Raw genomic sequence first — 13,897 nt, 5'->3', positions numbered from 1 at the left:
GTTATAATAGCCGAGTATGTAAGCATTTTCTAGAAACTTTGACTACTGTTTCCTGACCTGCATTAGGTGGTGCCTAGCGTAATGGCAGTTTCTCTACCCCATGTGATCTGAGAGCTCAGACCCAATGAGACTTAGGTTAACTATTGAATTCTGGTCACAGAGAAGAGTAGTCCGAAGGTCATCAGAATCACTCTCTCCCTCTCAGTTTCACACTGGACAAACACAAAAGTACACTTATTTATCACAGAAACACAGATCAATAACTAGAAGATATATATGTGTGTATATACAGTATATATACATATATTTAGTCCACAAAAACAAACAAAATGTTCCTGTATTTCTTCTAATCTATCCTTCAACTCAAGCAGACTGTCTGTGACCTCAGTACAGAGTGGCAGTGCTCCCATGGTGACAGTGTTTCATTAGTAATTATCCGCTGAGCAAGAGCACGAGGAGTGCAAGGGGAAAACAGTTTCATCATAACACAGCCGCGTCAAAAGGAAAATACCGGTGTTTTTTTACTTTTTGCATCTTTTCATTGCACCTGTATGTTGCATTATTCACAGGCCATTTCACTTTTAATGGCGTTGTCAGCCATAATTCGGTGTGATTTGCCAACATGATTTGATTATAATTTTTAATTGTCCTCAAGATATGTCTTCAGAATTCATTTTGATGAATGGAAGCAGGGAATTTAATAGTTTGAATATAAATAATATGGAAGTAGCTGAAAAAAGACATTTAGGAGAAAATGTCAAACAACACACCCTTTTAACAATGTTCAAGAAAGGTCTGTAGGGAAATAACACAGATGAGCAAAAACTCAAGAGCACCGGTATTATTCGTCCGTCTAGTGCACGGATAGAAGCTCCCCGAAAAAATTAGGTCAACGTTTTACATTTAGTACAACACATTGGCTCTACAGAAACACCGTGCATAGAGCAGATTAGGAAGACTGCAGTTCCAAATGACACATGCATGAGCAATGAAATGGGAATGTTAAAAGTATCACTTTTCATGGGGAGGAAAGATTACAAGTTCCTTTAGCTTTGTCAAATGCTCCTCAGTTTTGTTTAATCTTCTATTCTCTTTAAAGCTTCCTAGAAAATATTGAACTCCTGCCCTTCCAAAAGATGACTGTACAACATCAAGCCTGCAAATAAGTGTCATGATAATACTTCTGTTTACAACAGAGAGGTCATTATTTATTTGCTTATATCTGTTTGGCACAACAACAAAAATAGCCTCTCTCAAAATATCCCCAACCCAATTGCATGGAAATTATCTATGGCACTCCTGATGAAACATTAAGGCCAGTCTGTCTAGTTGAAATGTCTTTTACAGACCAGAGTTACGATTTACCACGGGGGAGCACATGTCTTTCAATGTCGAGATATATGCACATGATGATAGATTAAAAAAGGTCAAGTATATTCAAGACATTTTTTTTGCTTTTGCTTTTCTAAATGACGCTGTGTTAGCCAAAGAGGACGATCTCTTTGAAAGGATTACATTAGAGATAAATCTATTTTTATACATACAAAGGAACAAGACCTTGTGCTGAATTTTTACAGATTCTTAAGCTTGGAAAAAATTGGGACATCGCATGGCTTTATTTTAAACCCTCTGATCTTTGTAGAGCAAGGGAGAATAAGCATGCGGTGTTTGGGTGGGGATTTAGGGAGGGGGCAAAGGAATATCGTATCTCATACAAACGTAACCATATAAACAATTGAAACACATCATAAAACATATTTGAAGTAAAAAAAAAAAAAATCAGGAAAATTAAACATTAAGGGGTTCAACCTGACATGACACACCCGTACTTTGGAGTGCTTAGACAGACTCGCATCTCTTATCCAGAAGTTGTGTACAGTGTTGCTTCAATGATGGTGCAGGGTAGTGAAGTTCTTTGACTTGAGAATCCCAGACAAAGCTGAAGTGAATTCATTCACTCATTGCCCAGCTGAAAAACTGAATAGCTGCTTGCAAATATAAAAGGTAAAAAACAGATTGAGAAAGTGATGCAGATTTATGACGAACACTGAGCATGACTCTATGAATAGATAGATTTGATTTTTGCCAAAGAATTGCTTTGCAAGTCAGTACCAAGACGGATAAATTAAGACTAACTATATTATTCCCTGAGTAATTGCTGTACAAATCTATGTTATTTATTGAACGAGGACCCTCTACAATTTCAGTTATTGTTTTTTTGAATATCTAAGTTGCGCATATCAGTTTGCATTTGTTAATTTTCTGAAACGACTGAACCAAATGCTCAAATGAAACCGCTGCAAGCGATCCCATTTGCACACATTTAATGCAGACACAGAACAATGAAAATGCATATCAAAAATAAATTATTAATCAGTTCACCTCTTCACAAAGGAAACTTTGTACGTATCTTTATCATCTATTTCCCCCCAACATTTATATCATCTGCTTTGTCTTGCGACCAATTTAATCTTTTAAAACTGTTAACGCTGCACCACTTACTCTGGCATTTTTTTCGATCTGAAATACTGTTTCAGCCCCTGAAATAAACTGAATGATTGTTGCTTTTGCATCCAGAGCTGACCACATAAAATGGAGTAATCTAGCTATTTTGGGTCGAGAAATTTGCAAGTGATAGTTCCGTAGGACGGAGCACTTGGTGAGATTAGTGATAGACATTAGGAATATCTAAGATAACAGGCCAGGATGAACTGCAGCTGGAGATGTTTACCCAGCCATGTCCGATGTAGTACAGTCAACCCACAAACCATACCCACAGCCAGTAATGACCTTTCACACACACACACAGTCGATACAAAGACTACACCTGATGTACAGTAGAGAGCCAAGGACCATGGCAGGAAACAGTACTACACTGCTTGAGCAACAACAATAATCATTTAAAAAGACAAAAAAACTTTCCTATGGAACAGTAAGTGCAATGTGCTTTGTTTTTATATTGACTGAGAACAAATGATATATATTTTTAAAAAAAGAAATTAAACGTCACACTGAAAAAGTTTGCGGAATGGTGAAAGGAGCAAAAGTTCAGACAAAAACATTCAAATGAACAGACTCATTAAGAAAATCAAACTAGAAATGAGAGCTCTGATGTATAAATTCCCATGATCACATCAACCCCTAATTTGTGCTCTGACCATGCAAGCTCAAACAAACTGCATATTTGGCTGACATAATAGAGCAATTGTCAATGACCTTGAAAGGAATACTGTCTAATATATCATCAGTTTTAGCCCATGTCAATTTAAAATATTTTTTTTCCTGTATTATTGATTTCATTTACATATCAAGACTCACTTGTTAAATTAGCGTATTTGTGTTGTTGATGTTGCCATAGAGAACACACATGGGTCAAAGATTATGTTTGGTTGCATTGATTGGGTACCGTTTCTTTTACTTCCATTATTTAATTAGTTGCAGTTTTTACAGTGTATGCATATTTTAGACTTAGTTAGATTTTTTTATTTCAATCAAACTGTGTTCAATTGTGTTTGTAAAAGTCTGTGGTAGCTTTTGTTGCAACATAAAATAATTTAAACAGAAAAAATTCAAAATAGCGCCAACAAACTTGTATTATTTGGGCGACTTTAAGCTTGTAGTTTTAACTTATTGTTAACTTAAAAACTATTTATTATTATTATTATTATTATTGCCTCGTATAAAGTATGTTTTGTGTATATTTATGGTTTCTTTCATTATATTTGCAAGTTTAAAAGATTTAAGTTTGCCAAAATTGTGGTTACACCATTTTGTTTCTTAAAAAGGGGGACAAATAGAAAACAGCTTTAGAAGTACGATTTGGAAACGTTCTCCATAGTCAAAGAATGCACTGCTATATTTAACTAATTGAAGTGTATAAACATACATGCTGTGTGCTAGATGTTATGCCTTTACTGCCTGTGTTCTGTTTGTCTTGTTAAATGAAAATCTTTTAATTATTTAATCTAATCACAGTCTTGTTTTTTTTAACCACTCTGTGAACCCCTGAGACGTGGGACAGCCCCTGTAGCAAGGTGTTGGCCCATTTGAGGTCCGGGAATTAGCCAGGAATAGAGGGGATGTCCTAGGTTTGATATACTCACAAGACGCTTTCCTGTTAATGCTGATGGGTTGAAATATAAAAAGAAAATATACTAAGGGTTCTGTTTCTGTGAAAGCATTGTAATGAGAGATCTGTATCAACTTCAATATCAATTTGGGCTATTGACACAAAGAGGATCTTTAGCACCAATTGGCATTTGGAAACCTAGCCAATAGCTCCGGCAAAATATAGCAGAGCTCCTAAAAGCTGCAGGAAGGTTTTCTTGGGAGTCCCTAGGGTAGTAGGGGTGAGTGGTCCTTCTGTTTCTCAACCAACTGTATTTTGTGTCTATTTATTTAGAAGAGGGGATGCAGTAACTTAGTGATGTTTTTCTTACATTTTCCTGGAATGGTAGAACAAATCAAAAGGTGAAAATTATCTAAACAGTTCTGCTGACACCAATGTTAGTGGAAGAAATACAAAATCTCATACTTCCAAACATGACCAAATGAACAATGACAAAATTGAACAAAGAAAAAAAATAAACCTTTCAGTTTAGTCTAGGATATTTATTACTGGGATTTCAGCTGAAGACGCTTGAAGACTTTTTCATGGAATTGTTTAATTATTTGTACTTTACATGCCAGAAAAAAATAAAATAAAAGTTACAAATATTGAGTGACTAACTTTTTATTGACTATTGATACACTTTTGAATGTTTTCCATCATGTATTCACTTTTACAATGTTGGTACAGAGATTACAATACCAACATGTAAATGGTAATGATAAATGGACTTGACTTATAGCGCCTTCTAGCCGATTTTCTCAGCCCCAAAGCGCTTTACATATCTTACCACATTCACCCATTCATACACACTCATACACCGAAGGCAGTAGCTGCCATGCAAGGCGCTCTCTGAACCATCGGGAGCAATTTGGGGTTCAGTGTCTTGCTCAGGGATACTTCGACATGTGGCGGGGAGACGGGGGATCGAACCTCCGACCCTGCACTCCAGAGGCGATCTCCTTACCCACTTCGCCACTGCCGCATGTTTCTTTACCATCTACTTTATAGTCATAAAATTCAAGCAGATTAGGAACTCGGTTAAATGGTTTGAGAGAAAGTAAACACCAAATAAGGAATACATTACTGCTCCAAAAATAACATACTTTTCTACACGTTTTATATTCCTGTATGTTTTAGAAGCTTGTTCTATTACTACTAATTCTATAATTAACAAACTGCATGTACCTTATTTTGAAGTTACCAGTGTTGATCAAAAGCTAAGTTAAAACAAAATGGCTATAGTGGACTTTAAAATTAAAAAGGACACAAGTTTGTTAAATGATAAAATTAACTTTATTTTAAACAATGGAATGACTGCATTTGACACAACATTTAAAAGAAACAACACAATAGGTAGCAGTGGATATTGGATGTGCAGACAACATAACCACTCATTGGAATTTCCACAAGTTATTCTTGATTGTTAACCCATGCAGAGGAGGTGCCGCTCACAACATGGCAACTTCCTGTTGCTGCAGTGACTGTGGTCCCTGAAGATCAACCTGCAAGAGTGAGTGCATACGTTCATTACAATGGCGTGTTTGCTGTATCAGGACTACTTATTTGTTAAAGGGAAGGGCAATTTCGTTGAAATTAATCCCTTTAGGTTTATTTTCCCAGAACTAAGCATTTATACTACTGATTCTTACTATATCAACCTATTGTTATTTCTAAATATTATATCTACAATTATCAAATGCTTTTTATTTACCAACTTTATACAAATAGCCTCATTGAGGAGTCTGTGCCGAGTCAAAATATCCAACAAAAAGGTTGCAAACACCTTAACGCCTGCAAAAGTTAAGATGTCTGCACCATTAAGAAAAAAAAAATACATCATAACATTGTGGTTAGTTTATCAATATTATATCCACAGAAAATAAGCCAAAATATATGGCTGTATGCATTTGTGTCACCTGTCTACTGCATCATAACATTTTTATTGATGATTTATTCATTCTTAAATCCTAAAGTAACTTACCAACATTAATTATCTCAAATTAAGTTACCTTGCTCTTTCAGCTGTCCTGCGCTTCTTATAAAATGGAGGCTGAAGCTGCAGAAAAGGATTCTCCCTCGCCAAACGTTGAAACGCCAAACCTTCACATTATGCAGCTCTAACTGTCACTGAATTTTATTTTGCTTGAGCAAGCACCATTTAGATATGTTGATCAGTTGTTCAGTGCAGGTGCAGTATATTCTTTGCTCAAAAACCTGGGACTCTTCTAAGCAATCGTGGCCCAATTAGAGGACCAATTCAAGATTCTATTTGGGAAAATATATTGCAGCTGAACATACTGTTAAATGCACCCTACACTACACACTGAGAGACTATCTGAATTAATTTAGTGTTTAGGTGTTACTCACTAATCAAGTGGATCAAAGCTCTTCGTGGCCAGGAAGTGAACCGCTTGGGGGCTCCTGGCAGATAGCAGGGCTGGTGAACTCCATCAAGTATTCACAGCGACTGGGCTCTGAGGTAGATGTCACAACTGTCTCCTTTCCACAAGTTAACTTAATCTGAGAGATAAAGAATATCTTTGTTGTATGCTTTTTCCACCGAAACTGGGTTGAAAAATCAGGTGAAGTAAAAGATCAGGACTGAGACTCACCGTGGTGGATCTGTTGGGGCCTTGCCAGCACCCAGTTCCCTGTTCATACTTCATCATAGAGTGGATATTGTCCTCAGGACCCGACCATTTCCCCCATGTTCTACAGAAATAAAATGATAAAAAGTACATGAGTCAAGTGTGGACAAAAAAATATGACACAAAACTCATAACAGTGACAAACTTGCATATTCTCTTACCCTAGATTAGTTTCTGATCCTCCAAACTTGGGTTTCTGGGATACTCTGTTGAACGGACAAAGCCTGTAGATGTATCTGAAAACAAACAAAGAACTTAGTTCTTCAGAAGTAGGAACATACAATAATTAACAAAAAAAATAGATTTTTTATCAAAGTCAGATTATGAACATACTCGCTAGTAGACAACTCATAACAATTGTTATAGAGGTAGCCGAACTCAGCATTGGGTCCAAAGTCAAAGGAGATTTCTTTCTCAAGGTTCCTGCAGACAAATAAGGCAAAGCCAAAATGTAATAATTTTTATTTATTTTTTATTGTCAATCATCCATTGTAATGGTTGAATGTAAGATTGGTAAACACTGATTTCATTACTGACAAAGAAGCTCCCTTATTTTCAAGCTTAGTACTTACCCGATTTGATCATCCACTTCCCGCAGCGCTCTCTCAGCCTCATTAAACTCATCTCTGGCTTTCTGAGCAGCTGGCAATAAAATACACCATTAAAGTAAGTTCAGTCCAAATTCAAGCAAGCATAAATGGGCTTACACACACACACACACACACACACCTTCCTGTTGAAGCTTTTCTAAATAGGCAAGTACTAGTAATATGCCTCTTTCATAAAAGCAACACAGCTGTTCAATGAATAACTCTTCTGTTGATAAACAATATATTTGCACAACCAGACTTAAATACTTTTATTAACATTCAAACTAATAGGCATGCACTCACATTTGTGCTTTGTTTAGTTTTTTGGTATTTCACAGCATGACTCACTCATAGCTGAGTCACTTCCTTATTCACACACTTACCATCAATGAGGTTCTGCGTTTCTTCGTCGTAGGGTGGCATAGCTCCCTCTTCATCGTCATCCTTCTTTTCTTGAGTCTGTGGTGTGGGAGGGCTCTGCACATACAACACAGAGAAGAGTGACTCACTAAAATCAACTGGATAACCCTCCAGCATTAAGTTTGATGGAGAAACCCAGTGGGCTTACTTTATAGTCGCTCTCATCTGGGTCCTCATCTTCATCCTCTTCTTCATCATCCTCCTCTTCCTCTGGGATGTCATCTTCAGGGTACTGCTCGGAGTCATTGTCGGGGACTGGCTCCCTCGTCTCCTCCTGTGGGGTCTCCACTGGTGCTGGGGTGTCAGCGTTGACCTGACGCCAAGAAAGTTGAACATTTAGAGGAGCAGACTCTTTCCCGCATTGAGTTGGCTAGAAAAAGTATCACCTTCTCACCTCTGATATGTATTTTTCCTTAATGTTATTCCAAACAGCCTCAAATGCTATGTTGTCCACTTTGTCCACTCCTCCCAACAATCCCTATACAAACAACACACAATATTCCTGTTTAATTTTTGTTCAGCCACATACAGTGCTGTTTGAAAGTTTGTGAACCCCTTGAGCATTTTGGAATTGTATTGTGTTTAACCATTATTAATTCATTTTTATCAATACCAGTATTTTTTATATGAAATAACAGATGTTTGTTTATCATTTAAAAAATTTTCTTTTCCAGAAATCAATTGTTAAAAGAGATAAAACAAATTATTTGCCAATTGTAGTATGTGCAAAAGTTTGTGAACCCTGAGCTGCATTGCTTAAATCGAGCAGGTTAACACAATCAGGTGGGCCAAATTGATTGATGAAATAGACCAATGTAATGAGAGATCTTTAGGGAAGAAATTGGGCGCCACTAGATAAAACAGAGATAAAACCAGGTCAGTTTAGGCCCACCAAACTGAACCCATACAGGTCAGACATGCTAATAGGGAAACAAATCTCAGAGGATCTCAGGAATAGAGTTTTGATGTTGCACATTTGTCTGGGGACAGCTATAAATTCATATACAAAAATTTGAGCTCCATCGGTCCACCGAGAGGCAAATCATCTACAAATGGAGAGCTTTAAGAGTGACTTAACATCTGCCTAGAAGTGGACTTCCTTCAAAAATATCCTCAAGCGCTACAAGAAAAGTGATTTTTCAACCCAAAAATTACATCTGGAGATTTGCAGACCATTTGACAACACCATTCTTCACTTGGGAGAAGGTTCTCTTGGTGGTAGGCAGAGTAGCGTTTTTGCCCAAACATGGTGGTTTTGGTTATGACCAAACAGTTAAATTTTGGACTAATCTGTCCACAGAATAAGACTTCAGGTATCTCCATGTGCTCTCTGGCAAAGTTGTGACAAGCAGTTTTGTTCTTTTGAGAGCAGAGGCTTCTTCAGCAACCCTCCCATGAAAGCCATTTTGACTGAGTTTTCTTCTTATTGTGGAACCATGCACATCTGTCCCAGATGCTGCAAGAGAGGTCTGCAAATCACTAGATGTAATGTTTGGGTTGGCTTTTAACTGAAAAATCACTTTTCTTGTGGCGCTTGTGGATATTTTTGAAGGAAGTCTACTTCTAGGCAGATGTTCAGTCACTCTTAAAGCTCTCCATTTGTAGATGATTTGCCTCACAGTGGACCGATGGAGCTCAAATTTTTTTAAATTAATTTATAGCTGTCTCCTGACAAATGTGCAGCATCACAACTCTATTCCCGAGATCCTCAGAGATTTTTTTCCCTTTCAGCATGTCTGACCTGTATGGGTTCACTTTGGTGAGCCTAAACTGACCTGGTTTTATCTAGTGCCGCCCAATTTCTTCCCTAAAGATCTCTCGCTACATTGATCCATTTCATCACTCAATTTGGCCCATCTGATTGTGTTTACCTGCTCGATTTAAGCAATGCAGCTCAGGGTTCACAAACTTTTGCAGATACAACAGTTGGCAAATAATTAGTTTTATCTCTTTTAACAATTGATTTCTGGAAAAGAAAAATGTTTAATTGATAAACAAACATCTGTTATTTCATATAAAAAATACTGGTATTGATAAAAATGAATTAATAATGGTTAAACACAATAACATTCCAAAATGCTCCAGGGGTCCACAAACTTTCAAACAGCACTGTGGATGGGACATAGGATGTGTCACAATTTTTACTTATTGATTATTAAAAACTTAAACAGCGGCGTTTCATGGAAGGAACAATTCAAACATTTACCTGAGCCTCTGCTTCTGTGAATGAACCATCTGAATCAGGATCGAGCTCAGAATGGGACAGAAGATCACCCACTGAGACGCTGAGATAAACCAGAGCCAGAAAAAATGTTAAGTTCTGTTGTTGCATTTTGAACTCCCATTACAGAAGGAACAGAGCATCTAAAATAAATATGGGTTGAGATTTACAAATGCTGCAATACTTCTTCGCACTAGTTTTTATTCAACTATGTTCTTAAGGTTGCCCTTAATAAGCTTAACAAGACTGAACATCTCAATCCGGTGCTGATACTCACAAGCCATCTGTATCATCATCCAGCTCAAGAAACACCTCATTCATTTTAGCCTGGTTTTTCAGCGTGCGAATAACAGCTTTTTCATCTGAAACAAAAATTACGTTTTACTTTCTGTTGAGTTATCAACGATTTTGATCAAACACATTCATCTATACAGTGTCACTAACTGTTTAAATAGAATCAATTTGGGTCAGAAGAAGTCTTTTTTGAGTATAAATCATGTAAAAATTCTATACTGTCTGTGATGCTTTGTACTAACAGTAGATGGTCATATACTTTCACATCGTAAGTTACCTTCCCAGGCCTTCAGATGGCGCTCTTTGGCTTCTTTCTCTGGCTGCTCTGTAGTCTCCTTTACAGTTCTCACAGCCTCCACCTTCTCTTCCAGATCCTTCTTACCCAATTGAACCTCTGCAAGCTTGGTCTGTTGAAACAAATCAAAATAATACAATCTAGCCATATAAGATATCCAAAACACCGGAGATTTTTTTTGAAATTATGCCTCAAGTTAACATCTACTCCAGAGAAAAACAACTGTCAGAAGCAGTCAAGACACTGGTCACAAAACAAGCTACTGTAACATAATTCACAAAGGCAACAGGGAACAATAACAGTGTGAAAACAACAACATTACTGTCAATTTAAAGACCTAATATCTTTCATAAATGTATAAAAAAAAAGAAGAAAAAATTGTTCAAGGGGCACTTGTGCAGTGGGTAGAGCTTGATCATTACACAAACATATTACTTGTCATTCACACCTTCTTATCCTCTAGCCCTCTCTTGGCCTCCTGTATAAGTTGTTGTTTGAGCAGAAAGCCCTCCTTGGAGATCTCCGCCAATTTCTGCAGGCTCTCCTTCTCTTTGCGACCCAAGTCCCTGCAAATCACACATTATGTTTAAAAAAAAAGACATCCCTTCTCAATTTTGCTTATATTCTCTGGTACCTTAATCTGTATTTTAAGCACAAGCATAGGCTTCTATGGAAACACATAACTGCAAAGATAACTGTATGTTATCAAAGTTATAATCAAAAAAATATTCCCACCTGCAGGTGTTCTGACAGGCAGCACCACTGTTGTACTCATCTGTTGTGTCACAACAGTCTGCACAGAAAACACAGACATTAAACACGATCTTAAACCACACAATGAATCTGAAAAGAAATAGACAATTTTAAAGTCATACCACAGATTCCGTCATTGATTCGGGAGGAAGGGATGAAGGCCGGTCGGAAACCTGCGTTGGTGCAGTGGAAGCTGCCATTGGGACAAGCAGCAGTGCCTGCAAATATAAAAAAAACAGGAGATCAATAATTGGTTAGGTTACTTTATTTATATCAATGCAATATGGAAAAATAAATAGTACTGGACAGTTAAACACACCTGGCTCATCGGAGCCGTCCTCGCAGTCACAGTAGTCATCATTCACTCTGTCAAAGGTGATAGTGCGGGAGCCATCCAGGCAAGTAAAAGACTTGCCCTCTTCATAGAACTGCCGTTCTTTTGAAGTTGAACAGAAGAAACGAGTCAGTAACTGTGAACCTTCACCAAAGCGCACAATACACAGCCATACTGCTCATGAATTCGTCTTATTAGATGTGATTACACCATGCATTGCCTACTTGAGAGAGGAACACCGCGAGGACGTTGGATTTCCACCGAAGAGACTCCAACACTTAGCAGCGACAGCAGCAGGAGATGGAGGAGGTAGTGACAGGACATCATGGTGGCACAGCTCAACACTGGTTCAAGATTGAGCAAAAAATGAGCTGCACTGCAGCACAGAAACCGACATTCAATTATACAGTATGAGCGCATGAATGTAAAATATCACACTCGAACAACTATATCCACGTAGAGAGAGGGCTGTAGGCGTTATTACTCAGAAAAGCGACATGAATAATATATACATTAAGTACGCAATTTCTTATCAGTAACGTCTGAACAGGATACAACTTCTTGTTAGTTAGCCAAAAGCTAACGAATGAAATGTAGCTAAGAGCAAACCATAACTTAAAAGGTAAATAGAAAATACCACGTTTATCCCTGTCGTTACAATAACATCAGATAACCTTTGTTGTACAAGGTAAATAGCAAAGAAATAAGGATATTTTAATTTGTTTGTATTTTCATCGTAGCCCAGGCGAGCTAACAAGCTAATCATTACCGGTCAATTCGATGTCTTCTTCCGTAATAATGAAATGCGCATGCGTATATTTAGACCCGCTGTCTTGTTTCACTCTGATTGGACGACACTTTGGTTAAGCCTTTTTGATTGGCTGAGAGCCCCCTTCGGAAGTCATTAGGCTCGTTCGACCTAACTTTCAGCTCGTCTGGAAAGTAGACGAGAGTAGCCGAGTGCAGTCGGGGGAGTGACTAAAATGCCTGACTGAAGCCGGACAGCTCCGAGTCGGAAGTAGCGTCCTTGTTGCGGATGCAGTTCGTTTTCTAGTTTTATTTTGAAGGCCTATTAAAAACATATTCGCAGGAGAGTCACACATGCTACAACCGATTAGAAGCAGAACACAACACAAAGACGAGTAAACACTTTAAAAGCGAGGGGCATTTTCAAAACAAGAAACGAGATATAAGCTAATATCCCCATTCCCCACACATCTTTATCTTTCTTGTTACTTTACTAGAACACCTACTTTTAAGTGATATTGAATAGGCTAATTTACGAATAATTTACAAATCCAAATAAAGGAGGTTTAGTATTTCTCCCTTCACATAACGAATATGATCGGCCTAAATAAAGAAGGTCTAAGAAAAGATCCCTTATTATTATTGTAGAGATGGATATGATGAACTGTATTATGATGTGTAACAAACAAACTACTTGTTGTAGTTTTGGTCTGGCTTTGCAAAACTAGGCTACATGTAAAATACAATTCCCAGACCATTTAGATCACTTGAAATAAGCCTATGATTTAATCTTAATGGTATAAAAATCACTTCACCAAGATCTTATGTGACTCAAGTTTGTGTTCACTTTTAAATATATCTATACAGGAGAGTTACACATCCAAATTATTTCTATGTCAAGGGTTCAGATCAGTGGAGGTTTAACTCTGATTAAGTACATTTCTGCTTAAATGCATATTGTGGCGGCCTAATGATTAAACATAAATTAAAATCAAAAAGAATGGATCGTAATTTAATTTTGAGCGGTGATGTCAGACTTTTGCCTAACCAATTGGGGAAACGCATCAAAGGCACGGGGTTTAAACTCCCAATTAGCGCTCAGCTCCGCCTGTCAGCAAGACGTTTCCCATCAGACATTTCGCTCCCGCAGCCCGTGGGGAGCAACTGCAGCGACTTGCTCCAGTGTCTGTGTCCGTCTTGATACCGCGGGACTTCAAAGTCTCAAGCAGCCGAGCCGCAGCCAGCCACGGGTGCAAGTGGGACAAAAAGTCTAACCATAATGCAGTGCGCTCAGCAAGACGAGCGTCATAATTGCGCAGGTCTTAGCAAGACGGCGACAGGTCGAACGAGCCTATTCTCGGTGTACTTTGGGATGCAGCCATCTCATGCCAAAGTCACAGGTGCAGGTAGCTATCCACCACTCTCTACAGTACACTATTATCCTTACACCGCATTTCATATTATCGTCAACTCAAACATATCTA

At 37.9% G+C, this 13,897-nt stretch overlaps 1 protein-coding gene across 2 annotated transcripts; it reads right to left on the bottom strand.

Annotated features, from left to right (window-relative positions):
• Nucleotides 1-5,391: 5,391 nt before the first annotated feature.
• Nucleotides 5,392-12,447, bottom strand: prkcsh (PRKCSH beta subunit of glucosidase II). 2 transcript variants are annotated; one of them, XM_080044432.1, is made up of 18 exons: nucleotides 12,436-12,447; nucleotides 11,891-12,042; nucleotides 11,652-11,768; nucleotides 11,455-11,550; nucleotides 11,315-11,372; nucleotides 11,028-11,145; nucleotides 10,562-10,691; nucleotides 10,268-10,352; nucleotides 9,976-10,054; nucleotides 8,164-8,247; nucleotides 7,918-8,082; nucleotides 7,733-7,826; nucleotides 7,332-7,401; nucleotides 7,093-7,182; nucleotides 6,921-6,995; nucleotides 6,724-6,823; nucleotides 6,479-6,631; nucleotides 5,392-5,613 (listed from the first exon to the last, which is right to left on the bottom strand). In XM_080044432.1, exons 2-17 carry the CDS (start codon nucleotides 11,991-11,993, stop codon nucleotides 6,491-6,493), a joined length of 1,605 nt encoding a protein of 534 aa, XP_079900558.1. In that variant the 5' UTR covers nucleotides 11,994-12,042; nucleotides 12,436-12,447; the 3' UTR covers nucleotides 5,392-5,613; nucleotides 6,479-6,490. The 2 variants fall into 2 exon arrangements, with proteins under 2 accessions (XP_079900558.1, XP_079900557.1); XM_080044431.1 differs by having other exon boundaries at nucleotides 11,891-12,010.
• Nucleotides 12,448-13,897: the final 1,450 nt, after the last annotated feature.

This window comes from Ammodytes marinus (genome assembly GCF_949987685.1).
Source record: "Ammodytes marinus genome assembly, chromosome: 16".
NCBI lineage: Eukaryota > Metazoa > Chordata > Actinopteri > Uranoscopiformes > Ammodytidae > Ammodytes > Ammodytes marinus.
Note: the sequence above shows the minus strand (reverse complement) of the source record. Positions and strands in the feature narration are given on the sequence as shown.

Bases quoted from the DNA above. Each gene is read 5' to 3' on its own strand.
- prkcsh (XM_080044432.1), bottom strand. From the start codon at position 11,993: ATGATGTCCTGTCACTACCTCCTCCATCTCCTGCTGCTGTCGCTGCTA. The intron at 8,248-9,975 runs GTAAATGTTTGA...TTGTTTGTATAG, and splicing joins TCACAGAAGCAGAGGCTCAG to GGATTGTTGGGAGGAGTGGA. The intron at 7,183-7,331 runs GTAAGTACTAAG...ATTTGTCTGCAG, and splicing joins GAAGTGGATGATCAAATCGG to GAACCTTGAGAAAGAAATCT.